Source organism: Mytilus californianus, unplaced genomic scaffold (assembly GCF_021869535.1).
Source record: "Mytilus californianus isolate M0D057914Y unplaced genomic scaffold, xbMytCali1.0.p SCAF_8, whole genome shotgun sequence".
Taxonomy (NCBI): Eukaryota; Metazoa; Mollusca; class Bivalvia; order Mytilida; family Mytilidae; genus Mytilus; species Mytilus californianus.
Window position 1 is genome coordinate 13,147,373 of NW_026262734.1, and position 27,181 is coordinate 13,174,553.

The 27,181-nt window shown below is 32.5% G+C and overlaps 1 protein-coding gene across 1 annotated transcript; it reads left to right on the forward strand.

Annotated features, from left to right (window-relative positions):
* The first annotated feature begins 7,282 nt into the window (after positions 1–7,282).
* On the forward strand, positions 7,283–25,794 carry LOC127711885 (multiple epidermal growth factor-like domains protein 11). Its single transcript, XM_052218049.1, has 8 exons — positions 7,283–7,344; positions 7,713–7,877; positions 8,475–8,603; positions 9,796–9,924; positions 10,193–10,330; positions 22,724–22,852; positions 23,240–23,377; positions 25,640–25,794. Exons 2-8 carry the CDS (start codon positions 7,757–7,759, stop codon positions 25,792–25,794), a joined length of 939 nt encoding a protein of 312 aa, XP_052074009.1. The 5' UTR covers positions 7,283–7,344; positions 7,713–7,756.
* The last annotated feature ends 1,387 nt before the right edge of the window (positions 25,795–27,181 follow it).

The window sequence follows — 27,181 nt, forward strand, 5'->3', positions numbered from 1 at the left end:
GATTCACACCTGTTGATATGATTTCTATGTACAAAAAACAAACGTCTGGACATTATTCAGGCATGATCGGGGCCAAAACGTAGGAGGCAAACAAAATAATCAATAAAGGCACAGAAAAGGCCTTAATAGAACAGACAATCCCGTCTACGAAGTACTTGTTTATAATTGTAGTCTATGCGACAGTTGCATTTAATTCCTAATCATATTCACTACAATATTATTAGATTAGATATAAGAAGATGTGGTACGAGTGCCAATGAGACAACTCTCCATCCAAGTCAAAATTTATAAAAGTAAACCATTACAGGTCAAAGTACGGTCTTCAAAACGGAGCCTTGGCTCACACCGAACAGCAAGCTATAAAGGGCCGAAAAAATTACTAGAGTAAAACCATTCAAACGGGAAAACCAACAGTCTAATCTATATAAAAAAAGAGAAACGAGAAACACTTATGAACCATGCACATCAACATACGACAACTACTGAACATCAGATTCCTGACTTAGGACAGGTGCAAACAATTGCAGCGGGTTTAAGCGTTTGAATGGTACCAAAACCTTCACCCTTTTTCTGAAACGATAGTGTAACATCACAACATAGAAAGACACACTATAAAATATCAACTGAAATAGCTTAACTCAATCAAAGGACATATTAACACCAGTGAACAAACACTGAACAAATAAATTTGACCTATGATACAATGTAAATACAAAATAAATAAACTAAGGGAAGAATAATAAAAGTAACATGTTATACCGCTATATATATGAAATGTTAAACAATTTAAGAAAAACAATATGCTCGAACAAAAATATCAGCCATTTGCCTTTACTTTGAACACAGGTAAATGAACATAATTTTGTTGTTAGGTATACGTGTATAGTTCAAATAGAGAAATGAAATATTTTTACAAAATAAATAATTTTGATGTTCATAGTACGAAGTGAAAATTTAAAGTAATACCAAACACTTATCAAAGCTGATATATAGACCAGATATAACCCTGAATAACATTAAATAACAAAAAAAAAAAACATTACAATTAGTATCAACAGGTCAAATAAACAAGAAAGTACGATTTTAGAGTACTCGCAGTTACTGACAGCTAGTTAAAAGTCGAAAAACAATTAATAATAAAAAATCATGCATCAGAGACTAAAATCAACTAAAACACATCCCAGGGATTTAGTATTTTAACGTCATGGACAGTCAAAGAAGACATGACTTGTGCAATGCCAAAAAAAAAAAAATATGTAACGACAGGCAGTAGGATAGTTAGAAGTTTAACCTCTTTATAGATAAAAATGAACGTGGGTGTGTCTTTATACATCCCGTTAGAAAAGAATAAAAGCTTAGTTATGTTTTAATTTGTTGATGACAAAATCGATATTAGTGCCAATGTAAACTATATTCGAAGATCTAATTACAACATTGGTAATATAACCTTTACTAATAAGTTTGTTTACAGGTTCGATGAGTTAACACGGATCACATAGTGATTTCCGCGCTTTAAGTACAATATTACCGTAAAATTTAAGATGTGAAATACCGTTTTTAATCAGTTTTCTACAGGTACAGCCAAATTTACTAATCAAATCTTTGTATCTATGAATGAATTTGGTAAACGTTTTACGTAATTTATGGTAACCAAATCCCTGACTTAATAATTTACCAGTGATGCATTGATTACGTTCGTTAAAATCTATGACAACACTACACACACGGGCATAACGAACGAGTTGGGATATATAAACACCGTATGAAGGAGCCAAAGGAACATCGCCGTCTAAAAAAGGAAAATTAACAATAGGGAATGAAAAGTCTCTTTTGTCGTAAATTTTCGTATGCAAGTTTTCCTTTAGAGATTGAAATGTCCAAATCTAGAAAAGCACAACTACTGCTGTTTATGTTAGATTTAGTTAAAATATGTTCTATTGGGTAAATTTCTGTAGTATATTTAGAGAACTCTGGATAATTTAACGAAACATATCATCTAAATAACGGAAGGTATTGTTGAATGTATCAACCAAATGTAACAATGACGTGTCTTTACTGAGTTTGGTCATAAACTGAGATTTATAGCAATACAGGAATAAATCTGCTATTAAAGGGGCGCATTAAGTGCCCATAGGAATACCTACTACTTGTCGATACACTTTATCGCCGAAACGTACATATATGTTGTCCAGGAGAAAATTTAAAGCTTCAATCATATCTTCACATTTCCAGTAAGTGTATCTAGCATACTGTCCTTTTTCGTCACAGAAAAAGGCTATAAACGAGTTACAGCAAATAAATGTGTAATGAGATTTTTCAAAAGACCATTTAGTTAAATATGAAAACCTTTTCTTGATAAGATTGTGTGGAAGTGTAGTATAGAGAGTAGAAAAATCATAACTGTCAACAGAATTAAAAGGACCACCAAAAGCATGTATTTTATCTAAAACCTCTAAAGAATGTTTAACACTCCAAAAATAATTAATACCATTATTTTCATAAGTTTTATCATCAATCTTGAGAGGTCATACATTAATTCATAAAAAGTCCATTGATAAAGAATTTTTAATAGAGACGTCTGCCGAAGCGACATAAATTACATGCATGTCTAACTTAGGACATACATCTGTAATGGGTAGACAGAACATAAATCAAATGGGTTATCTCCCTTTTACCAGAAATGATCTCAACCAAAAAATATACGCAATCTTATTACATTGTTACAAAGGATAACAGGAATCACAAACAATACTAAACGGTACAACTGACAGCGTCAGCTTACAACACCGTACTCTTAGTATTGTGAAAACGGCCTAAACATCCATGATTTTCTTATAAGTTGTTATTGGCATTGAACTAGCAGTCAGTAACAGCGAGTACTCTCAGATCTGTACTTAGTGTCTATTTTGTTGTAGGGATATATAAATACCCTTCCACGTCTGATCTGAGTATTTGTTGCTTGTTTTTCTGCTTTGCATCAATCTGATGAATTAAGCCCTTTTTAACTGATTTTGATAGTTTGTTCAAATGTTATACTGTTACACCACTGTCCTAGGTTATGAGGAAGGTTGGGCGCCCGCTAACAAGGTTTACCCGCCACATTCTCTATGTGCCTGTCCCAAGTTAGGGTCCTGTAATTCAGTGGTTGTCGTTTGTTGCTGTATATCATATTTGTATTTCGTTCATTGTTTTTTTTTTATATGAGTCAGGACTATAGTTTTCTCGTTTGAATTGTTTTACGTTTTTCATTTCGGGGCCTTTTTAGCCGACTATGCGGTATGGATTTTGCTCATTGTTGAAGGCCGTACGGTGACCTATAGTTGTTAACTTCTATATCATTGGGTCTCTGATAAAGAGTTATCTCATTGGTAATTATACCACTTCATCTTATTTTTATATTAATTACATTTTGCCTATGAAAAAAACCTTGACAGTGGAAATTAAAACTTCAAAAACTTCTTTCTAATGAACACGATAATACTAGAAATATAACGTTATCGTGAATAGCGATCATATTGCAACCATTAAAGTCTAAATTGTTATGGGGAGGGTTAGTCGCCCACTAACATGGTTTACCCGCCACATTCTGTATGTGCCTGTCCCAAGTAAGGGGTCCTGTAATTCAGTGGTTGTCGTTGGTTGCTGTTTGTCATATTTGTATTTCGTTCATTGTTTTTTTTTACATAAGACAGGCCAATATTTTTTTTTCGTTTGAATTGTTTGTTTTAAATTTTTCATTTCGGGGCCTTTTATAGCCGACTTTGCGGTGTGGGTTTTGCTCATTGTTGAAGGCCGTACGGTGACCTATTGTTGTTAACTTCTATGTCATTAGGTCTCTGATAATGTGTTGTCTCATTGGCAATTATACAACATCATCTTATTTTTATATTAACTAGATTTTGACTATAAATAACCCTGACAGTGGAAATTAAGACTACAAAAACTTCTTTCAGAAAACCGTTGGTAAACGTTTGATAAATTCATAAAAATGAACTCGATAATACTAGTAATATTGCAACCACTGAAGTCTAAATGGTCGAATGAAGTAAAAAAAATAAAAACATGAAAAAAAAAAAAAAAAACTCATTTAGTGTCTTACACGTTTATAGTCATATGAATAATACTTAACTGTCCAAAATCATAAGCCTCATCAGTATTTGTCGGATGTCATATCTGAATGTTTTTCGTTAATTGGAGAGTTCGATGACAATGATATATTTGATTGGTTCTGATAAATCTAATCACAAATTTTATGGACTCAGACTATTTAAAGCTTGATATAAATAATGTAGACACATCATTTCTAATCTATTGTTGGAGACAGTTTGTTGCCCTCTTTATATATTTGGTTATTTAGTCGTTGCGTTGCTGTGTAATTGACGTATATCCAATATATCCTCTTATTCATATCAATGTGGCTCTCAATTTTCCTTATTTTATTTATTTTAATGTAGTATCACAACTTTTCGTACTAATTGTGATTTTGTGCAAAAGAGGTCAGTTATCTATGCAGGGACCTTGATTTCAAAGCATTCAATCAATTATATCTTATTTCTTTTATCTACCATAACACAAAGAAAGACGGAAGCATGATATTTTGACTTAATCTCATTTAATTTGAATTGTTTATTCCCGTTTTTTGCTAAAATCGATAAAATGTTGTACAGTACTACATTTGTATAGTCCAGTAAAGGTCTTATTGTTTCTTAAAGTGATATTGCATAATAAGTATGCATACGAATTACTACGTCATTCACAAATTAGTCTTGGGAAAATATCAACAGTTCACTTCATTCGTCATGGACTTTGATCATTTCACACCACATAAAAGGAAATAGGAAAATCATTATGTTGATATTTGATTACGGCTATTTATACTTTTTTATGCATATAGTATGACATGTACAATGTATCATCAACTCATACAATAGTCACAAATAGATGTACAATAACGAGTAAAAATAAATTTGGTGCACATGTATTTTCGACACATAATAAAGGGACACGCAAGTCCTGTGATGGAGTAAGCCACAATAAATTATTTCAGTGACAATTTCAAGTAAACAATATCTGACACTGTTTATTCTTCTACTACTACCTTCACTTAGCAAGACTACCATATGTACTACTACTACTACTTCTACTTCTACTACTACTACTACTACTACTACTACTACTACTTCTACTTCTACTACTACTACTACTACTACTACTACTTCTACTTCTACTACTACTACTACTACTACTACTACTACTACTACTACTACTTCTACTTCTACTTCTACTTCTACTTCTACTTCTACTTCTACTTCTACTACTACTACTACTTCTAAAATACTAAATTATGTTTACCAGCAAATAGATCTTTCAACGCTTTTTGACATTTTGACTTTTATATATTAGATTGGTCTTGTCTCATGTAGCCATTTTCACAGAATGTTTACGAGTAATGCTATCGTTCTTAAAAATCAATTTAGTACATAACGATCAATTGGGAATATAAAAAAGGTAAAACGACTAAAACTATCGGATATTCATTTCTTATTTAAGCAAACGCTTGGTCCCAATATGATGAAAATTATTCAAGAAACAGATGTTCTACGCAATGCAGTAGACATCCGGCATTCTAAACTTCATAGAAACAAATGTAGAACTGTGGCATGTTTTCATAAACAACCCCCTTCATCCCTCGGTAAACAATATTGCATACAAAACTAAGGAGAGTGTGTTATGATTGCCAATGAGACAACTTTCCACCAAATTTCATATAGAGTTGATGTATAGTCGGCTATAAAAGGCCCCGACATGAAAAATATCAAACAGTTTAATCCAGAATACTAACTGCCTAACTTATAACAAAACAATTTAAGAAAAACATATATGAAAGCCATGAACCAACGACAACCGAACTACAGGCTCCTGACTTGGAACAGGCACATAAAGAATGTGACAGGGTTAAACATGTTTGAAGGCACCAACCCTCCCCGTAACTAGGGACAGTGGTGTAATAGCACATAAAAATCAGTCGAAAAGGGCTTAACTCATCTGATCGATACAAAGCAGATAAACATCTAACAAAAAAATACAGACCGGACGTAGCCGGGTATATATACATCCCGAAAACATAAAATACACATAGTACAGATCTGAGAGTACTCGCAGTAACTACTGACAGCTGGTTCAAAGCCATTAACAACTAATAAAAAATAGTTTATTTAAGACTAAAACATCAATCAATTCACATCCAACTTCAATGGATTAAGTGTGAAGACCTCAGAGAAAAAACACGACCTTGTGTAATGCCAAAATATAGGTATTCTGTTTATTATGTCTAACAAAATTCAAAATAAAAACAAAATGATTAAATAAAATCAAAAGGAAGGCAAACATGAGTGGATATTTTTTTAACAATGAAATATAGCAAAGAGGAAATAATAATTGAAACAATTCGTCATTAAAATTGTCATTGTTCTGTACTAATATGCACGTTGTTCTATGGAATAAATAGTCATCAAAGCATAGTCAAAACAATAACAATGGAGAAACGGTATAGGGTTATTGCGAAAAACGTTGTATTTCTTATTTGTTTCTATGTTGATACGATAAATTGTACATCCCTGAATTTAACAGTTCCAAATGTTTGTCCTAGAAGAGTAACTATAAGGTAAGTAAAACACGTTGGGACTAAAGAGCTACTATTTAAAATATAGATGGAAGCTACCAAAGGGACAATAAAATATCATAAGTCAAAGAGGAGAACCAACGAACCCATGAACAAATAGATAAGCGGCGAAAAGACAAACAACAGGGCTTAATTAAAAAGAATAATTATAACATTCATTTACAAAATATTTACGTGTTTTCTACACTGAAATTAAACAATATAAATAGTAGTATGTTATTTGATAGAACCGGAAAAGTAGTTGGACAAGGAAAAAGATTAATGAAGAAAAAAAAATATAAGATTTTCAACATGCTTCTCGAGGACCCATACGGCATCATTGGTTAGATTTGTCACTTGTATATATCATTAAATCCCTACAAATTTGTGCATTTGATAACGGGTTTTTTTTTACTCAAAAATCTTCCTCAGTTTGGCCTAAAATGACTTGTTATTTTTTCATGAACAGTTAATAAGGCTTTCCGAACAGCCATTCAAATTAATCCTGATTGTAAATATTTTTCATTAACCTAACCTTAGACGCCAGTAATAGAATAAAATATGCTTTGTAACTGCTTTTTTCATGTTTTTTATTTTTATTTTTAGGAGTCATTCTGTTAACGAAACACAATTGATAATAGAATGTTGTCCGGATTATGTTAACCAGAATGGAAAATGTCAAGGTATTATTGTTTAGAGTAAAATGGCCCGTTTATTGTTCTTTAACATTTTTTCATCTTTGAATATTTACCTTTTCAAAGTTTCAATAAAGAGGTGTTTTTGCAGATATTGGGAACTTTTGAGAGAAATGGAAAAAAAGATGCAAACTAATCTGCTGATTGATCTCCTGGTGATTAACATTAACTGTCAATTAAAATTAACAACGTGAAACACAATTGAGATATGCAATGGTTGATTTCGTTTTCATCAAAGTCCTTTGCGTAAGTTATATCACTCTGCTTGCATACTTAATATAATGTCTAAAAAGCATCTTTCTAAGTTGATTTTTTAATTCCCCATTTCATTTTATTTTGTTTGTTTGTTTGTTCAGCATGTCCAGCAGGAAAATATGGGCAAGATTGTTCGCTGCCATGTATGAATAATTACCATGGTGTTCAGTGCAAAAAGCTATGTAACTGTGCAGATTATAAGAAGTGTGACCCAGTTCATGGCTGCGTTTGCGATACAGGGTATACCGGTTCAGAATGCTCAAATGGTAGGTAAATAGTTTTCATTCATAACTGATATTACCCTGAATATGCATAGCTATATTTATCAGATTAATTCACATACTGTACAAAAATAACTGTACAACCACCCAACTGTTTTATGATTTAACAGTTGTTGAATATATGCCTAAACTGCTATTTATACGTTTAATTGCATTATTTAAATGCATACGTTATATTAAACTGATTTGTGTACAAGTCACATATGTGTTTAGCATCCTTATTTATATTGGTAAAAGTAGTTTCTGTACTCACTGCGTATTTAAGAATGGAAGTTAAATACTTTTTAATGTGATATTTTCTGTGATAATAGTTTCCAGTGCGCTTGTGTTTACTGTAAATTCAGAAATTATTGCGTGCATTTATTATTGCGATTTTGTCATTTTAAACTAAAATGCGATTTAAATTTTTGCGATATTGAGAAAAATCCTATTTAATTCATATAAAAAAATTTCCAAATGCGAGTTTGAATTATTGCGATTATAACCCTGTCGCATTTTTCGCAATAATAAAAACATCGCAATAATTTCTGAACTTACAGTATGTCAATAACAATTAAAAATGTGATTTTTTTTCCATTGAAGCGTGTCCATCCGGAAGATACGGTGTGAACTGCAGTGAGGAATGTTTATGTGCAAATGATGCTGAGTGTGATACTGTAACTGGTGACTGTTTATGTTCTGCGGGATGGTTTGGAGATCACTGCACAAGTAGTAAATAATAAATAGATAAAGTTTTTTTTGTGTTATCCTAAGGAAAAACACTACTAATTCATAGCCCCATTGTAAAATTCTTCAACTTCAAGCCTTCATAGCTATTTTGTCTTATGTTCAAATAAAGGGATAGCCATTTCATGTCAAAACTATACATTATTCTGACTTGTGCTGAAAAAAATCAACATATACCGGAAATTGGGTAGTACAAAAACTTCTGATCTGAGCAACAGGGCAATTTTAGTCTTAGATACATGATTTTTTTTATTAGTTGTTATTGGCTTTGAACTAACTGTCAGTAACTGCGAGCACTCTCAGATCTGTACTTAGTGTCCTTTTTGTTGTTAAGGATGAGGGATGAATAAATATCCTGCCACGTCCGTTCTGTGTTTATGTTAGATGCTTTTTCTGCTTTGTATCGATCTGATGAGTTAAGCCTTTTTCAACTGATTTTTATAGTTTGTTCTTATGTTGTGCTGTTACACCACTGTCCCAGCTAAGGGGAGGGTTGAGCGCTCACAAACATGTTTAACCCCGCCACATTCTTTATGTGACTGTCGCAAGTCAGGGGCCTGTAGTTCAGTGGTTGTCGTTGGTTCATGTCTGTCATATTTGTTTTTCGTTAATTGTTTTGTTATAAATTAGGCCCTTAGTATTCTCAATGGAATTGTTTCATATTTTTCATGTCGGGGCCTTTTATTGCCGACTATACGGGGTTTTCTCATTGTTGAAGGCCGTACGGTTGCCTATAATTGCTTACATGCACTTTATTTGAACTTTGGTGCATAGTTGTCTCATTGGCAATCATACCTCATCTCCTTATTTTTATATAAATATGCCCTCCTATTTTAATTTCATAATTATTTGTATTATTCGAAAGAAACTTGTAAGAAGGGTTTCACAGTGATCCCAAGTCCTTAAGTTTTCATGTGATACAAAAAGTACCAAAATGTTTTACTTATTGACAAAGTTACAGCTCTGCGTAGGAACTATAATTTTTTAAAATATGTACTACTTTTTTGTATGCTTTTTCTGATCGGGTCGAATTATCGGTGCTATACCTAAATTAATATAGTATACACATCGTGTAGATTTACCCGATGAGGAACGGTTGATTGCACATGAAGAAGTCCATATAAATGGTTGTGTAAATGTTAGTAACGATTAACATTAAAGTTTATTTCCATTGAAGCATGTCCAGCTGGAACATACGGTGTAAACTGCAAAGAGGAATGTTTTTGTGGACATGATGCTAAGTGTGATCCGGTAACTGGAGGTTGTTTATGTACTGCTGGATGGTATGGGGATTACTGTACAAAGGGTAAATAATAATGTCGTGAGTTTTCATTTTCATTGAACCTTTTTTTGTACATTGCAGACCTGTAGATTGGCCCGTGGAGCAATGTTTGTCATTAACTTGGATATTTATAAAAAAAGTATCGATATGTAATAATAAATATCAACAACAGCAACAGTAAAATCAGTTTGTAATCTCGGATTATAAAACAATATTTCTTAGAGAAATCTTTATATTTACCAAACTTAAAGCCAAATAAAAAACAATATTACTGTATCATGATCTCTTATAGGATGTCCAATTGGAAAATTTGGGAAGAATTGTAGTGAGATTTGTGCCTGTTCTGATGTTGATCAGTGTGATGTACTAACAGGACAGTGCATACAATGCAACCCTGAATCTGATAAAGGGGAATGCAATTCCCATAAAGGTATTTCTATACATAAAAGCCTTCCAAATGTCCTCAAATTTTATGTTCAAGTAAATGTATCTAGGAGTAAAACTAAAAGTATTGAGAAAATCATAAACTTCTAACAGAGTGGAACCAGGAGTAATAAATGCATTTCTGGATTTAAGAAAACTAAGTTTTCTAGGACAAAGTACTTACAAGACTATGACAGATGGAGCCCATACAAACACGTAAACGTTTACGCTTTGCTCTTTGTCATGCATAACTTTCGACTGAATTCATTGATATTTGAAGTTGTAGATTTCATAAAGAAGGTTTTTGATAACGTTAATGACTATATTTGGTTCATTAAACGAATCTTAAACCTGTAAAACCTATACACTTTTTGTTGATCAGTCAATAATGTAATAATAACCAACTCAATAACTACCAACCAAATAGAATATTAAAAATTACGTTGATCATCACCTGGTTACCATACCATTTTCATCCACACAATATCATGAAAAGTGGAAAAACGTTTCCATAAAGCAAACACTTCAAATTATAGTTGAGATCCTTTTCTAATAAACAACAATTATAAATTTTCGACAGGCAAATCGACAAGGGACTACATGTACTTAATTGCGAGGTAACGTAGTAATTATGAAAAGGGTATAAGCTAAATATTAGTTGTTGTTTTTTCTTAGGGGAGGGGAGGGGGGACAGCGAAAAATTAAGATTTGCAGATAAACAATTATATCTAATAGACATAGTTTTATTAATAATATTGATCATCGGTGACTGATCAAAATTTCTGATGTTTCAGATGAGGTAAACAATCTGAATTCAGGACAAAACAGTAATAAATCGAAAGATACCGTAATAGTTTACATACTGATGGTTGCTGCTCTTATTGGTCTAGTCTGTATTGTAACAATGGTCGTGAAAGTTAAAGAAAGACTCTATCGTAATTTACAGAAATCAATGAAGGACACTTCAAAACCAAAGATCAAACGCCGGAAGGCAAAACGAAGCCGATCGTTAACCCAGACACAGAACGCTCAGACTGGATTATATATTATAGACACTGAAATGGTAATTTTTCAACCTGAAATCGAAGAAGATTTATACTGCGAAATTGGAGACATCAGTGATGTAGTATCAGATCGATATTAATGCCCCATACGAGTACAAACGTCAGTCTACATTTCTACAAAGCAAACGAATACAGATGTAATCAATTTTTTTTTCAATTTTAACTCAATTGTTAACATCTATAATTTTCTATATTATGAGATGTATTGACTTTCAAACAAACTATTGTGCTTGTAGAGATCTTACAATAACTGTTGGATTCGAAATCCAAATAAGAATAACAGTACATTTTACTTTAGGGACAATCACAAAATAACGTTGACGCTAATTTATAAAATCATTAATTTCTTTATCGGATTTGAATCGTGAGCGTTCAAAATATACGCATATTTTCTGATACGAATTTCGAGTCGTTTTGGATAAGTGTATGTGTTTTTAGGGAGAGATGGAAGCGTTATTCCATAGACGCGCACACACAGATTTTTTCAGCATTTCATAACATTCTTCAGAAAAAACCTGCAACCGTATATCTTAACTCGCCTTATCAGATAAATTTTTGTCGAATACACTTTGAACACAAAAAAAGACAGATTTAAAAGTGATTAGAAGAAATTGTTATTAAAGCCAGCTTTTTTTTGTAAGTAATCTTTGATTCGAATTTTCATTCAAATGGTTTCTAACTACACAAAACTCTTTATACCTAATGCTGCATTTTCCTGATCGCATTATTGATTTGAATACCTAATCAACATGCATTTGAATAATTAACCGTAAGAAGTAATTTTAATAACTTTTTCTGTCAAGCATACTTTCATCTCTTTTAATACATAATTGGAACATTGACCCGTTTGACGCCATGAAGAAGACGAAATGCTGTAAAACGTTTGTTTTTTTTTAAACATCAAGGTTTTAAACTAGGAAGTTACATGAATGTCAGATTTGACAGCAAACAATATAAACTGAAGAAGTTTGGTAATGAAAGCTTGTGCTAAAAAAGTTTTATTAATTAAGGAAAGAAACAATCAAAGCGATTATCCAGTACTTGATCTAACGAACAGCTTAAACGGACTGCGGATAGAAGGGGTTTGTTTTGATTTGAACGTCACTGATGAGTCTTATGTAGAAAAACGCGTTTGGCATACCAAAAAATAAATCTGGTATCTTTGACGAGTTTTTTTAAAGAGCATAGGTCCAAAGTTTGATTTCTTCTAACAAGTTTGAATATCCCTTTAATATATTTCGCCTCTATCTGATAATACTAAACAGTAAACAATGGTAATTCTTTTGATGTATTGACTAATTGTTAATTCCTCCCTTTTCTAAACATAAAACACTAACAGAAATCGGAAGATATGAATCCCTATACAAATAACAGAAGAGAACTATAGACATAATTTGAAAAATGCAGAGAGATGAGGTTATATGCATATGATTAAAAGAAGGCATGTTATTTACATTTAATATCGGGATCAACAAACCCTTTAGTTTTACATGCAATATGTGTCTACACGGCGATGCAAGATATCCAATATGTTATCCTTCTTTTTATCAGACAGCAGATAAACCGAATGCTTTAACTTTAACTTAACTTCAACTAAATATCTACTTCACGCAACAGATTCATTATTGAATAGCGGATCTCTATTCAATATGTAATAACTTTATGCCATAACTTGTGTTTGTGGTAGTTTTGTAAATGCCAGAAACACAATTAATCAGTTTGTACTAATAATGATCATGATGATTGATAAACAATGTACTGTTTTATTATTTTTTATAGATGGACACAATATTTTCAGATAATGATGTTGAAATATTTTACAAATAAATGAGTGTTAACGTGTTAAAGTTTGAATATTATTTTCAATTAAATAATAACCTACGTAAAGGACACTATTTTTTTAAACAAAATGTAACTTCAAGTTATTAAAATAAAATTAAAAAGACAACAGAATTAACCGATATCCAAACCCGGATAGGGAATCAGAGGTATGTGCGAGGGAGATACATATCTTAATTTCAAAAGTTTCATTACATCTTGTTTCAATAAAATAATGTCCGGGTTGTCATCCCAGTACCGAAGTACCGAGTTTCTAGGTTGGTAATACCATCGTGGACTAATTGTCCACCGGCTAAATCAGCAGAAGAATAAAAAAAAGACATTAAAGATATATAGTTCTTTCAGTGCGGAATGTGCAGTACAAACACAGTTCACAGCGGAACCTAAATTTCGAAATAAAACACTTGTTATATTATTTTCAATTTTCCGGAAATTATAAGTGGATTTCAGTCATTTTTAGAAAATTGTATGTTAGGAAGTGGGAAATGTGTTCCATTTTTTTTTGGGTCGAAAAACATTGTCTGTCAATTAGAATTTAATGTACAATAGGCATATGGCTTTGTCCTGATTTGTACTATTTCTAGTTTCTGAGATTTTCAAACAGAGTGATATAATTTCTGTGAACTAAAAACGAATGTCTGGACCTTATTCAGACACAATCTGGGCCGAAACGTAGGAGGCAAGAAAAAAAAACCCAAAAAAACCCCAAAAAGATAATAATAAGGACAAAAAAAGGCCTCAATACAACAGACAAATCAGTCTACAAAGTATTTGTCTATAACTGTAGACAATGAGACAGTTGCTTTTAATTCCTAACCATTATATCACAATAGTTTTTGGGTAGACATCGTATATCATCAATCTTGACAGTTCATAAATGTATTCATTGATAGAGAATTTTTAGTAGAGACATTCACCGAAGCGACATGCATTACATGCATGTGTAACTTAGGACATACATCTGAAATGGGCGACAGAACATAAATCAAAATGGGTTGTCTCCCCTCTACCAGAAATAATCTCAACCAAAAAAGTAAACTCAATCTTATTACATAGTTACAAAGGTTAACAGGAATCACAAAATATGCTGGACGTACGGTACGACAGACCATATCAGCATACAACACCGCACACTTAGTATTATGAAAACGGCCTTAATATACATGATTTTCTTATTAGTTTTTATTGGCTTTTATCTACATTGTAGCTGTCAGTAACTGCGAGAACTCTCAGATCAGTACTTAGTGTCCTTTTTGATATAGGGTTGTATAAATACCATGCAACGTCCGATCTGTTTTTTTTCTTACTGGTTTTTCTGCTTTGTATCGACCTATGAGTTAAGCCCTTTTCAACTGATTTTTATAGTTTGTTCTTATATACTGTTACACCATTGTCCTAGGTTATGGGGATGTTTTGGCGCCCGCTAACATGTTTAACCCCGCCACATTTTGTGTATGCCTGTCCAAAGTCAGGGTCCAGTAATTCAGTGGTTGTCGTTTGTTGCTGTATATCATATTTGTATTTCGTTATTTGTTTTTACATAAATTAGGCCATTATTTTTCTCGTTTGAATTGTTTAACATTTGTGATTTCGGAGCCTTTTATATAGCCGGCTATGTGGCATGGATATTGCTCATTTTTGAAAGCGTACGATGACCTATAGTTGTTAACTTCTATGTCATTTGGTCTCTGGTGGAGAGTTGTCTCATTGGCAAACATACCACATCTTCTTATTGTCATATTAACTACACTTTGCCTATTAAAAATAACATTGGAATTGGAAATTAATTAATAAAAAACTTGTTTCAGACAATTGTTGGTAAAAGTTTGATAAATTCTTAAAAATAAACACGTTAATACTAGTAATATAACGTTATCGTGAATAGCGATCATATTGCAACCATTGAAGTCGAAATTGTAAAAAAAAATCAGAAAAAAATCCATTAAGTGTCTTAGACGTTTATTTTCATGTACATGCTTTAAGTATTACTTAGTTGTAACGAACCTCATCAGTAGTTAACGTATGTCATATCTTAATGTTTTCTGTTAATTGGAGAGTTGGATGACAGTTTAAACATCTTATTTACTAAAAGTAAAATGGATTAGACACAAGTAAACCATATATATGAAGTCCACTCCAAATTACAATATATAACAATACAATATTAATATGAGCATGCGATATTCAAAATATACAATACTTTACAAGTCTAGCTATTAAAAAAAAAGATGAAACAATAAAAACAGAAAAATTGGTTATGGGGATGATGATGATGATTATGTGAATGTTCCGCAAATACACTATTCAGTATCATACATGTCATAAGACAAGTAACTCTCAGACATTTTAATAAATTCGAATACTGGTTTAAATATCTGCACGTTTTGTTTAAACGAGAGGTTCTGATTACCAGATGTTAGTAACTTAACATTCATTATAAGTTCATCAGGAAGCCATCTTAGATCGTTCATCAGAATTTCTCTCTGATCTGTATATAAAGAACAGTCGCAAAGGAAATGGTGTACAGTTTCAATGTTGCACCCACAAAGACAAGTTGGATGTTAATGACATATAATGATTTGTTCTGTTAAATCTATTCATAAATGTTATGCACTCTGGACTACATGTATATGAAGCTTGATATATTATGAAGACACATTTCTATTGTTGAAGACTGTATGTTGCCCTCTTTATTTATTTGGTTACTTTTCTAGTTGTGTTGCTGTGTAATTGACGTATATCCCATATATCTACTTATTCATATTAATGTGACTCTTAGTGTTCCTTTATTTTGTTTGTGTAATTTTGTGCAAGAGAGGTCAGCTATGCATGCATGGACCTAGATGTTGAACCATTCAATATATTTTATCTTTTATCTACCATGAAAAAAAGAAAGACGAGAGCATGACATTGTGATTTAATATCATTTAATTTGTATTGTTTATTCATGTCTTTGGCCAATTGTCGATTATCGATAAACATATTGTATGGTACCACATTTGTACAAAGTCGAGCAAAGGTCTAATTGTTTCTGCAAGATTGATATAGACGAATGAGTACATAGCACGTACACTAAGTACAACATCATAATTAAATTTGTTATGGGAAAATGTCAGCAGTTCACCTCATTCGTCATGGACTTTGATCATTTCAAATCACATAAAAGGAATAGGAAAATCATTATGTTGATATTTGAACTACGGCTATTTATACTTTTCTATGCATATAAATGTATCATCAAATCATACAATAGTCACAAGAAGAAGTACTATAACGATTTAAAATAAATTATGTCCACATGTAATTTCGACACATATAAAAGGGAAATACTGAAATTCCAAGTCCTGTGATGGAGTATGTGAAAAAATATTAATTTAGACTGACAATTCAAGTGAACAATACTAACAGTACTTCGACTACTATTTCTGACACAATTTGTTCTTCTACTATCACCTTCACTTACTACTACTACTATTACTGCTACTAGTACTAAAATATTAATTACGTTTACCAGCAAATAAATCTTTCAACGCTTTTGACATTTTGACGTTTTCTATATGAGATTGGTCTTGAGTAATGCTACCGTTCTTAAAAATAAATTTAGTATGTAACGATCGATTGTGAATTAAAAAAAAGGTAAAGCGACTTAAACTTTTGGGTATACATTTCTTATTTAACCACACGCTTGTTCCCAGTTTGATGGAGATTATTCAAGACACAGATGTTCTACGCATAGTAGTAGACATATTATGATGATGCACACAACCATTATATATGAATTCTAAAATTGATAGAAACAAATGTAGAACTGTGAAATCTTTTCATAAACAATCTATTTTATCCCTCATATTTTATATAAATAGGAGATGTGGTATGATTGCCAATGAGACAACTTTCCATCAAATTTCAAATTTCAAATAAAGTGGATATATAGTCGGCTATTAAAGGCCCCTACATGAAAAATATCAAACAGTTTAATCCAGAATACTAACGGCCTAATTTATAACAAAACAATTTAAGAAAAACATGTATGAAAGACATGAACCAACGACAACCGAACCACAGGCTCCTGACTTAGGACTTAAACATGTTTGAAGGCACCAACCCTCCCCCGTAACCTTGGACAGTGGTGTAACAGCACAACACAAGCACAAACCATAATAATCAGTCGAAAAGGGCTTAACTCATCTGATCGATTCAAAGCAGAAAAACTTCTAACCAAAACACAGACCGGACGTGGCAGGGTATATAATTATACATCCCTAAACATAAAATACACAAAGTACAGATCTGAGAGTACTCGCAGTTACTACTGACAGCTGGTTAACAGCCAAAAACAACTAATAAAAAAATAATGTATTTAAGACTAAAACATCAATCAGTTCACATCCAACATCCAATGGATGTAGTGAAAAGACGTCGGAGAAAAAAACATTGACATGTGCCAAAACATAGGTATTTTGTTTATTATGTCTAACAAAAGTCAAAATAAAAACAAAATGATTAAATAAAATCAAGAGGAAGGCAAACATGAGTGGACATGAGTAAAGTATGAAATATAGCAATGAGGAAATAATATTTGAAGTAATTCGTCATTAAAATCGTCATTGTTCTGTACTTATTTGCACGTGGTTCTATGGAGTAAGTAGTCATCAAAGCATTGTCAAAACAATAACAATGGAGAAACGTTATAAGTTTATTGCGAAAAACGTTGTATTTCTTATTTGTGTCTATGTTGATACGATAAATTGTACACCACTGAATTTAACAGATCCAAATGTTTGTCCTAGAACAGTAACCATAAGGTAAGTAAAACACGTGGGACGAAAGAACTACTATTTAGAAAATAGATAAAAAATACCAAGGGGACAATAAAATCTCATAAGTCAAAGAGAGGAACCGACGAACCCATAAAAAAATAGATAAGCAACGAAAAGAAAAACAACAGGGCTTAATTAAAAAAAAACTCTACTAAAACAATTATAACCTTCAGTTGCAAAATCTTCACGTGTTTTCTACACTAAAATTAAACAATATAAATAGTAGTATGTTATTTGATAGAACCGGAAAAGTAGTTGGACAAGGAAAAAGACTAATGAAAAAAAAAAGATTTTCAACATGCTTCTCGAGGACCTATACGGCATCATTGGTTATATTTGTCACTTGTATATATCGTTAAATCCCTACAAATTTGTGCATTTGATAACGGGTTCTTTTTTCTCAAAAAATCCTGTAATTGCTTTATCTTCCTCAGTTCGGCCTAAAATGACTTGTTATTTTTTCATAAACAGTTAACAAGGCTTTCCGAACAGCCATTCAAATTAATCCTGATTGTCAATATTTTTCATTAACTTAACCTTAGACTCCAGTAATAGAATAAATATGTTTTGAAACTGCTCTTTTAATATTGTTTTTTTTATTTTTTTCATTTTTAGGAGTCATTCTGTTAACGAAACACAACTGATAATAGAGTGTTGTCCGGATTATGTTAACCAGAATGGAAAATGTCAAGGTATTATTGTTTAGAGTAAAATGGACCGTTTATTGTACTTTAACATTTTTACATCTTTGAATATTTACCTTTTCAAAGTTTCAATAAAGAGGTGTTTTTGCAGATAATGGGAACTTTTGAGAGAAAGGGAAAAAGATGCAAAATAATCTGCTTATTGATCTCCTGGTGATTAACATTAACTGTCATTTAAAATAAACAACGTGAAACATAATTGAGAAATGCAATGGTTGATTTCGTTTTCATCAAAGTCCTTTGCGTAAGTTATATCACTCTGTTTGCATACTTCAATAATATCTAAAAAGTATCTTTCTAAGTTATTTCTTATTTCCCCATTTCATTTAATTTTGTTTATTTGTTTGTTCAGCATGTCCAGCAGGAAAATATGGGCAAGATTGTTCGCTGTCATGTTTGAATAATTACCATGGTGTTCAGGGCAGAAAGCTATGTAACTGTGCAGATTATAAGAAATGTGACCCAGTTCATGGCTGCGTTTGCGATACAGGGTATACCGGTTCAGAATGCTCAAATGGTAGGTAAATAGTTTTCATTCATGACTGATATTACCCTGAATATGCGTAGCTATATTTATCAGATTAATTCACGTACTGTACAAAGACAACTGTACAACCATCCAACTGTTTTATGATTTAACAGTTGTTGAATATATGCCTAAACTGCTATTTATATGTTTAATAGCATTATTTAAATGCATACGTTATATTAAACTGATTTGTGTACAAGTCACATATGTGTTTAGCATCCTTATTTATATTGGTCTGATTAAATGTAATTCCTTTACTCACTGCGTATTTAAGAATGGAAGTTAAATACGTTTTAATGTGATATTTTCTGTGATAATAGTTTCCAGTGCGCTTGTGTTTATGTCAATAACAATTAAAAATGTGATTTTTTTCCATTGAAGCGTGTCCATCCGGGAGATACGGTGTGAACTGCAGTGAGGTATGTTTATGTGCAAATGATGCTGAGTGTGATACTGTAACTGGTGACTGTTTATGTTCTGCGGGATGGTTTGGAGATCACTGCACAAGTAGTAAATAATAAAGAGATAAAAGTTTTGTTTTGTGTTATCCTAAGAAAAAACACCACTAATTCATAGCCCCATTGTAAAATTCTTCAACTTCAAGCCTTCATAGATATTTTGTCTTCTGTTCAAATAAAAGGGATAGTCATTTCATGTCATAACTATACATTATCCTGATTTGTGCTGAAAAAAATCAACATACCTTTAATTGCATATTAGAACGCACTGGTTCCCGGAAATTCGGTAGTACAAAAACAAGTACTTCTGATCTGAACAACAGGACAATTTTAGTCTTAGATACATAAATTTATTTTATTAGTTGTTATTGGCTTTGAACTAACTGTCAGTTACTGCGAGTACTCTCAGATCTGTACTTAGGTTATCCTTCTATCGATAAGTGTCATGCCAAAAAATGACTTACATGTCCCCGTCTTTCCACCAACAATACGTTAAGGTCTACGTTTAATGGTCGCACATTTTCTTTAAATTTTGAAACTGATATAACTTGAAAAACAAACAGTATTATGTATTTACTCACATGAAACAAACCGGGATGCGGTATTCAGTACGTAGGTGAAACTGGACGATATTTATCTAAACGCACGCAAGAACACCTGTATCGTTTTAAAAGACCCAATAAATTCAAAAGTATCATTTATCAACATCTTAAAAAGCGCAATCATCCTTTTAAATATTTAACAGTTCAACCTTTAGAAGTAGTAAATAAGCAGCCTGGTGAATCTCATTCAAAGTTTGTACGATCACGGAAAATAATTGAATTAAATTAGATTAAAAAATTACAGACAGTCTACCCTCTCGGTCTTAATGATAATATCATGGGAATTGGTAATATATCAAGAACCGATTCTGTTAACATTTTGGATATAGTTTCTAAAACTGTTCGTAAAAACCGTTCTCATGGGCGTAGAAAAAATCGCAATCAAAGAAAATGTCGGACCAACCATACAAATATTTCGTACCTAATTTCTATTTCAAAAAACAACGGCAGACATTATCTATTAACCAAGCTCTGTTCTTTACCTATAAATAAATTGAATAAAATTTTAGTAGATTGCAACACAATTTCATATTGCAGTCCTAAGTATGAAATCGTTCAAATTATAATGGCATATTGTTATTGGGATATTTTGATAATACTGAACTCCCTCTTATTTGTTATATTTACAAGAAATCTATCCGAAAATTTGTGTTTAATTATAGCCAAGTCTGTAAAGATGTAAATATCAGTGAACATACACCTCCGTCATGTAATTGTAGTAATTCCGAATACACTTATGGCCCCATTTCCCATTTTATAACAGGAGACCTTAACATTTTATGGTAATATTCTTTACAAAGCACAAACATGTCAGTATTTACCTCAAAAGCTAACAAAACCTTTAAACAGACTTATTAAGAAGGGATATAGTTACGATACTGTTGTCAGGTCATTAAAGATTGCATATTTTGGCTTTAATATTGATTCACTTATAGGGTCTTTGCATCGGAATTAAGCATATTTATTCTAAAACCAGTTGTTGGCATGACACGGGTTATGTTCTTCTCATATATTTTATGATGGTATAATACTAAACCCCTAACAGGAGGGATTGTACCTGATATTCATATGATGAAGACATAATCTAGTAGTCTGTTGTTATTTATGTATTATTGTCATTTTGTTTATTTTCTTTTTTTTCCTAATCTGACATTGGACTCGGACTTCTCTAAAACTGAGTTTTACTGTGCGTACTGTTGTACGTTTGTTTTTTCTACATTAGCTAGAGGTATAGGGGAGGGTTCAGATCTCAAAAAACATGTTTAACCCGCCGCATTTTTGCGCCTGTCCCAAGTCAGGAGCCTCTGGCCTTTGTTAGTCTTGTATCATTTTTAATTTTAGTTTCTTGTGTATAATTTGGAGTTTAGTATGACGTCCATTATCACTGAACTAGTATACATATTTGTTCAGGGGCCAGCTGAAGGACGCCTCCGGGTGCGGGATTTTCTCGCTGCATTGAAGACCCATTGGTGGCATTCGGCTGTTGTCTGCTCTATGGTCGGGGGGTTGTGGTCTCTTTGACACATTCCCCATTTCCATTATCAATTTTATTAGTGTCCTTTTTGTTGTTAAGGATGAGGGATGGATAAATATCCTGCCACGTCCGGTCTGTGTTTATGTTAGATGTTTTTTCTGCTTTGTATCGATCTGATGAGTTAAGCTTTTTCAAATGATTTTTATAGTTTGTTCTTATGTTGTGCTGTTACACCACAGTCCCAGGTAAGGGGAGGGTTGAGCGCTCACAAACATGTTTAACCCCGCCACATTCTTTATGTGCCTGTCCCAAGTCAGGGGCCTGTAGTTCAGTGGTTGTCGTTGGTTCATGTCTGTCATATTTGTTTTTTCGTTAATTGTTTTGTTATAAATTAGGCCGTTAGTTTTCTCAATGGAATGGTTTCATATTTTTCATGTCGTGGCCTTTTATAGCCGACTATACGGGGTTTTCTTATTGTTGAAGGCCGTACGCTTGCCTATAATTGATAGTTGTCTCATTGGCAATCATACCTCATCTCCTTATTTTTATATAATTATGCCCACCTTTTTTAATTTCATAATTATTTTTAATACTCAAAAGAAACTTGTAAGAAGGGTTTTACAGTGATCCCAAGTCCTTAAATTTTCATGTGATACCAAAAGTACCAAAATGTTTTACTTATTGACAAAGTTACAGCTGTGCGTAGGAACTATAATTTTTTAAAATATGTACTACTTTCTTGTATGATTTCTGATCGGGTCGAATTATTGATGTTATACCTAAATTAATATATTATGCACATCGCGTAGATTTACCTGATGAGGAACGGTTAATTGCACATGAAGAAGTCCATATAAATGGTTGTGTAAATATTAGTAACGATTAACATTAAAGTTTACTTCCATTGAAGCATGTCCAGCTGGAACATACGGTGTAAACTGCAATGAGGAATGTTTTTGTGCAAATGATGCTGAGTGTGATCCTGTATCTGGAGGTTGTTTATGTACTGCTGGATGGTATGGGGATCACTGCACAAAGGGTAAATACTAAAGTCGTGAGTTTTCATTTTCATTGAACTGTTTTGTACATTGCAGACATGCAGATTGACCCGTGGAGTAATGTTTGTCATTAACTTAGATATTAATAAAAAATTATCGATAAATATCAATAACAGCAACAGTAAAATCAGTCCTCAATGCTCTTCAACTCCGTACTTTATTTGGCCTTTTTAACTTTTTTGGATTCCAGCGTCACCGATGAGTCTTTTGTAGAAGAAACGCGCGTCTGGCGTAAACACAAAATTTAATCCTGGTATCTATGATGAGTTTATTTGTAATCTCGGATAATAAAACAAGAGAAATCTTTATATATACCAAACTTAAAGCCAAATAAAAAAAGAATATTACTGCATCATGATCTCTTGCAGGATGTCCAATGGGAAAATTTGGGAAGAATTGTAGTGAGATTTGTGCCTGTTCTGATGTTGATCAGTGTGATGTTCTAACAGGACAGTGCATACAGTACAACCCTGAATCTGATAAAGGGGAATGCAATTCCCATAAAGGTATTTCTATACATAAAAGCCTTCCAAATGTCCTCAAATTTTATGTTCAGGTAGATGTCCAAAGAGAAAATTTGGTAAGAATTGTAGTGAGATTTGTGCCTGTTCAGATGCTGAGCAGTGTGATGTTCTAACGGGAGAGTGCATTCAGTGTAACCCTGAATCTAGCAAAGGACAATGTAATTTACATAAAGATATTTCTATACAGTAAAGCCTTCCAAATGTCCTCAAATTTAATGTTCAGGTAAATGTATCTATGAGTAAATCTAAAAGTATTGGGAAAATCATAAAGTTCTAACAGAGTGGAACCAGTGGTTGTAATTTGTGAAGCTTACAAAATGACAAAGATATTGAAAATATTGATTCTAAAGAAGAAAGAAGATACCAAAGGGTCAATTACCATGCATGAGTAGACGAAAAAACAGACAACAGGAATTAAAAGTGTAGAGAAAACTAACAAAATGAAAACATCGTTTATAAATGTCATGAGTCCGAAACGCGTTTCTTGATTTATTGATTTATGAAAATTAAGTTTTCTAATCTTTAAAACAAAATGACTTTGATTTATCTTATTATTATATACTTTGACTTTCATTCATAGAAAGATATTATCACGTCAAATTATTATGACTTGATAACATTACCAAGGAACTAAATCTACAACATCTTAATGATTGTGAAAGTAAAATGTCTACCATGTAGGTAAGAAGGATAATAAAAAAACTGAAGAAATGTTCCCTATTGGAATTTTGAAACAAAAATTTAAATCAAACCCTATAAGAAAATGGAAGATTATTTGGAAATGGAACACGGTAGATTGGAATTTTTGCGTTTAACTGACAAAAAGGTGAGCTATATTTCATATTTGAACTTCTTAAATTCCTGCATAAAAGACAATGTGTTTCCAAATGGATTTCAACTTAAGTGGAAATCTAATTAAGATGCAAAACCAGAAATTATACAAAAAGGCAAAACAATACTTCATGACGCATCAATGAAATTCTTAAACTTATTTATCAATGTATGTGAAAATAAAATAGACAAAACTGAGAAAACCATAAATCAACTTTCCCATAAACTATATGATACAGATGTAGACAGTCATAATAAAATCAAAATGGAAGCAAGAAGTTTGTTTAAAAACAGCAGAGAGAAGTATGACAACAGAAAAAAAGTCAAAAAAGTCAAAAAAGATAAGAGAGAATCTACTCTTCAACACAGATATGAACAAAAATTATTTCCAGAAATTGTCAAATGACAGTCGATCAATCAGGGATAACGATCTTATAAGAATGAATGTTAGAGGATATGGACATCGTTTCTACAGATGTGTGAGCCTTTTTCTTTATGGAATTGAAAACCACCATGATAAAAAAAAGACAGGAAAATGTCAAGTATATGAAAGGACATAAAGACACATTTTTACCTTTGATAGATAAAAACTTTGTTTACACATGGTTCACCAATATATGACTGATGGCACAATAGAATCACGGGCAACATAAGCTGAAATAACTGCAGTATGTGAAATGTATAACTATACAATATTTGTAAAAACTAAAATAGATGAAATAGTTGCATGGATAAGATATTCACCAATAAATAGTACAAACAATAATAAAAGATGGATAGCTATTGAACATTTTCAAAATCATTTTAATTTATTAAGATTTAATTAGAAAAAAAATGTATATGTAAGCAGATTCATCTTGCAACAAGCAACATTTAAGAACAAGAGAACACAGTTGAAAACAGAGAAGTACAAAATGATTATATAGATTGGTTTGATCTATCTTACTAAATAACTGATATTTTTGAAGACAAAATACCAATTAATCATTAACGTGATAAAGACAGGACAAATACACAAGAAAAGGGATTCACAAATACAAGTTGCCCAGTCATTAACCTGTCTAGTAAGAATCTAAATACAGAACACATGTCACAGTTATCAAAAGGATTGTCTTTCGTTTCTGCTCAGAAGAATGTAAACATTGGGAAAGTTTTGGCAGATTTAACAGAATGGGAAAGAAGAATGAGACTAAAATAATACTTTTACAACAACAATAATATTAAAGAGAAATCAGATTGTAGTACAAACCGTCTCAAAAATAAATAACTTACACCAAAGTCAGGAACGAACATCTGGTTAGATACTTACATAGAAGTAGTAAAGGGAGACGTCGTGAATGGTCTCAAACAGCACAAGTTATTAATTTTACAAAGAAAAAAGAAGAAAACGCTCTCAACCGGATATCTTTAAAGATGATAATATAGTTATAAGGCCTACAGATAAAGGATCAGGAATAGTTGTTATTGACAAAGAAGAATATTTTGAGAAACTAGAAGAGGAAATAACAACCAATGATACTTATTCTGAGACAGAAGGAACAAGACACATGAAATTACAAAAAAGGTAAAATCGTTAGTGAATCGAATGAAAGGGTGAAATGAAAACTTATCTAGTATCAAAATATCCACATCTAGCAAAATTTAAAGGCAATCCAAAAATCCACAAACAGAACAAACCGTACAGAACAATCGTAAAATGGATAGGTACTGCCACTAAAAGACTTGCAGGAATAGCAGAAAATGAACTAGATAACTATGTTATATAAGTTGTAGATAATGCATATATTAAGGTTTTTCTTGTCGTATAACACATCGGGGGTTGTCAGGATTGATCAAACAAAAGACCGACCGTACAACCCAAATTGGCAACAAAACACATATTTAATATTTATGTACTCTGTAATTTGCATTTTAATCATGGTAAATAATGACCTGTCGCAAGTCATTATTCTATGCCTTGAAGTACATTTCATTGAAATTTGGAATCGTCCAGGTTGTTTCTTCAAAAGAATGACCTGTGGTTCTGAAAGGAAATAACTCCATATAGGTATATAAGGAATACTACAGATTTGTTAGATAAACTTTCAAAAGTTAAACAGCCAATACCAAGAAACAGCATATTGTTTTGTTTTGATGTAGTAAAATTGTACCCATCGATCCCAAGAGAAGAACTTCTTAAAGCATGCAAACAAGCTCTTATGACATCAGAAAAAATATAGAAATGCCGACCAAGGATATCCTAGAAATGATAAAATTAGTGAAGTGTGCAAAAGAAAGGCGAAAGATACCAGAGGGAAAATCAAACTCATAAGTCGAAAATAAACTGACATCGCCATGGCTAAAAAAGAAAAAAACAAACAGACAAACAATAGTACACATAACAGAACATAGGAAACTAAAGACTGAGCAACACGAACCCCACCAAAAACTGGAGGTGATCGCAGGTGCACCGGAATGGTGAGCAGATCGTGCTCCACATGTGGCACCCGTCGTGTTGCTCATGTTAGTACAAACCCGGTTATAAATCTTATTCAGTAGGACACATTCGGGAAAAGGGGACGTGATTGTAGTTACGACATAAGAAACATATCCGCTATCATCTGTGAAACGGATATTCCATAACGGTCAACCGACTCGTGATGGCATCCGTAACACGTACGAAGGAATGATTTCAACTTCACCACTTGGAACTCTTGGTTAAATAGCTTCTATGTGAGCAGCAACCCTCTTTCAATGGAATCATGATAGGAAATACAAGCCCTGGAATATGGTATCAACTGGGAAATATGTATTCCGTATGCAGGCGCTGCTGAAATGTTGCTACATAGAAATGGAAAGTTCTGAATTAGGAAGCTGAAATGATCTTTTTTGTGGTAAAACTTTGTTTTCAACCGACCCTCATTTTCAATTTATAGATGTTAGTCAAGATATGAGGCAGACGTAACTGTATATGTT

Excerpts from the sequence above, each read along its gene's own strand:
- LOC127711885 (XM_052218049.1), top strand. The coding sequence starts at position 7,757 with ATGAATAATTACCATGGTGTTCAGTGCAAAAAGCTATGTAACTGTGCA. Across the intron at positions 8,604-9,795 it reads TGGAGATCACTGCACAAGTA|CATGTCCAGCTGGAACATAC; the intron begins GTAAATAATAAA and ends TTTCCATTGAAG. Across the intron at positions 22,853-23,239 it reads TGGGGATCACTGCACAAAGG|GATGTCCAATGGGAAAATTT; the intron begins GTAAATACTAAA and ends GATCTCTTGCAG.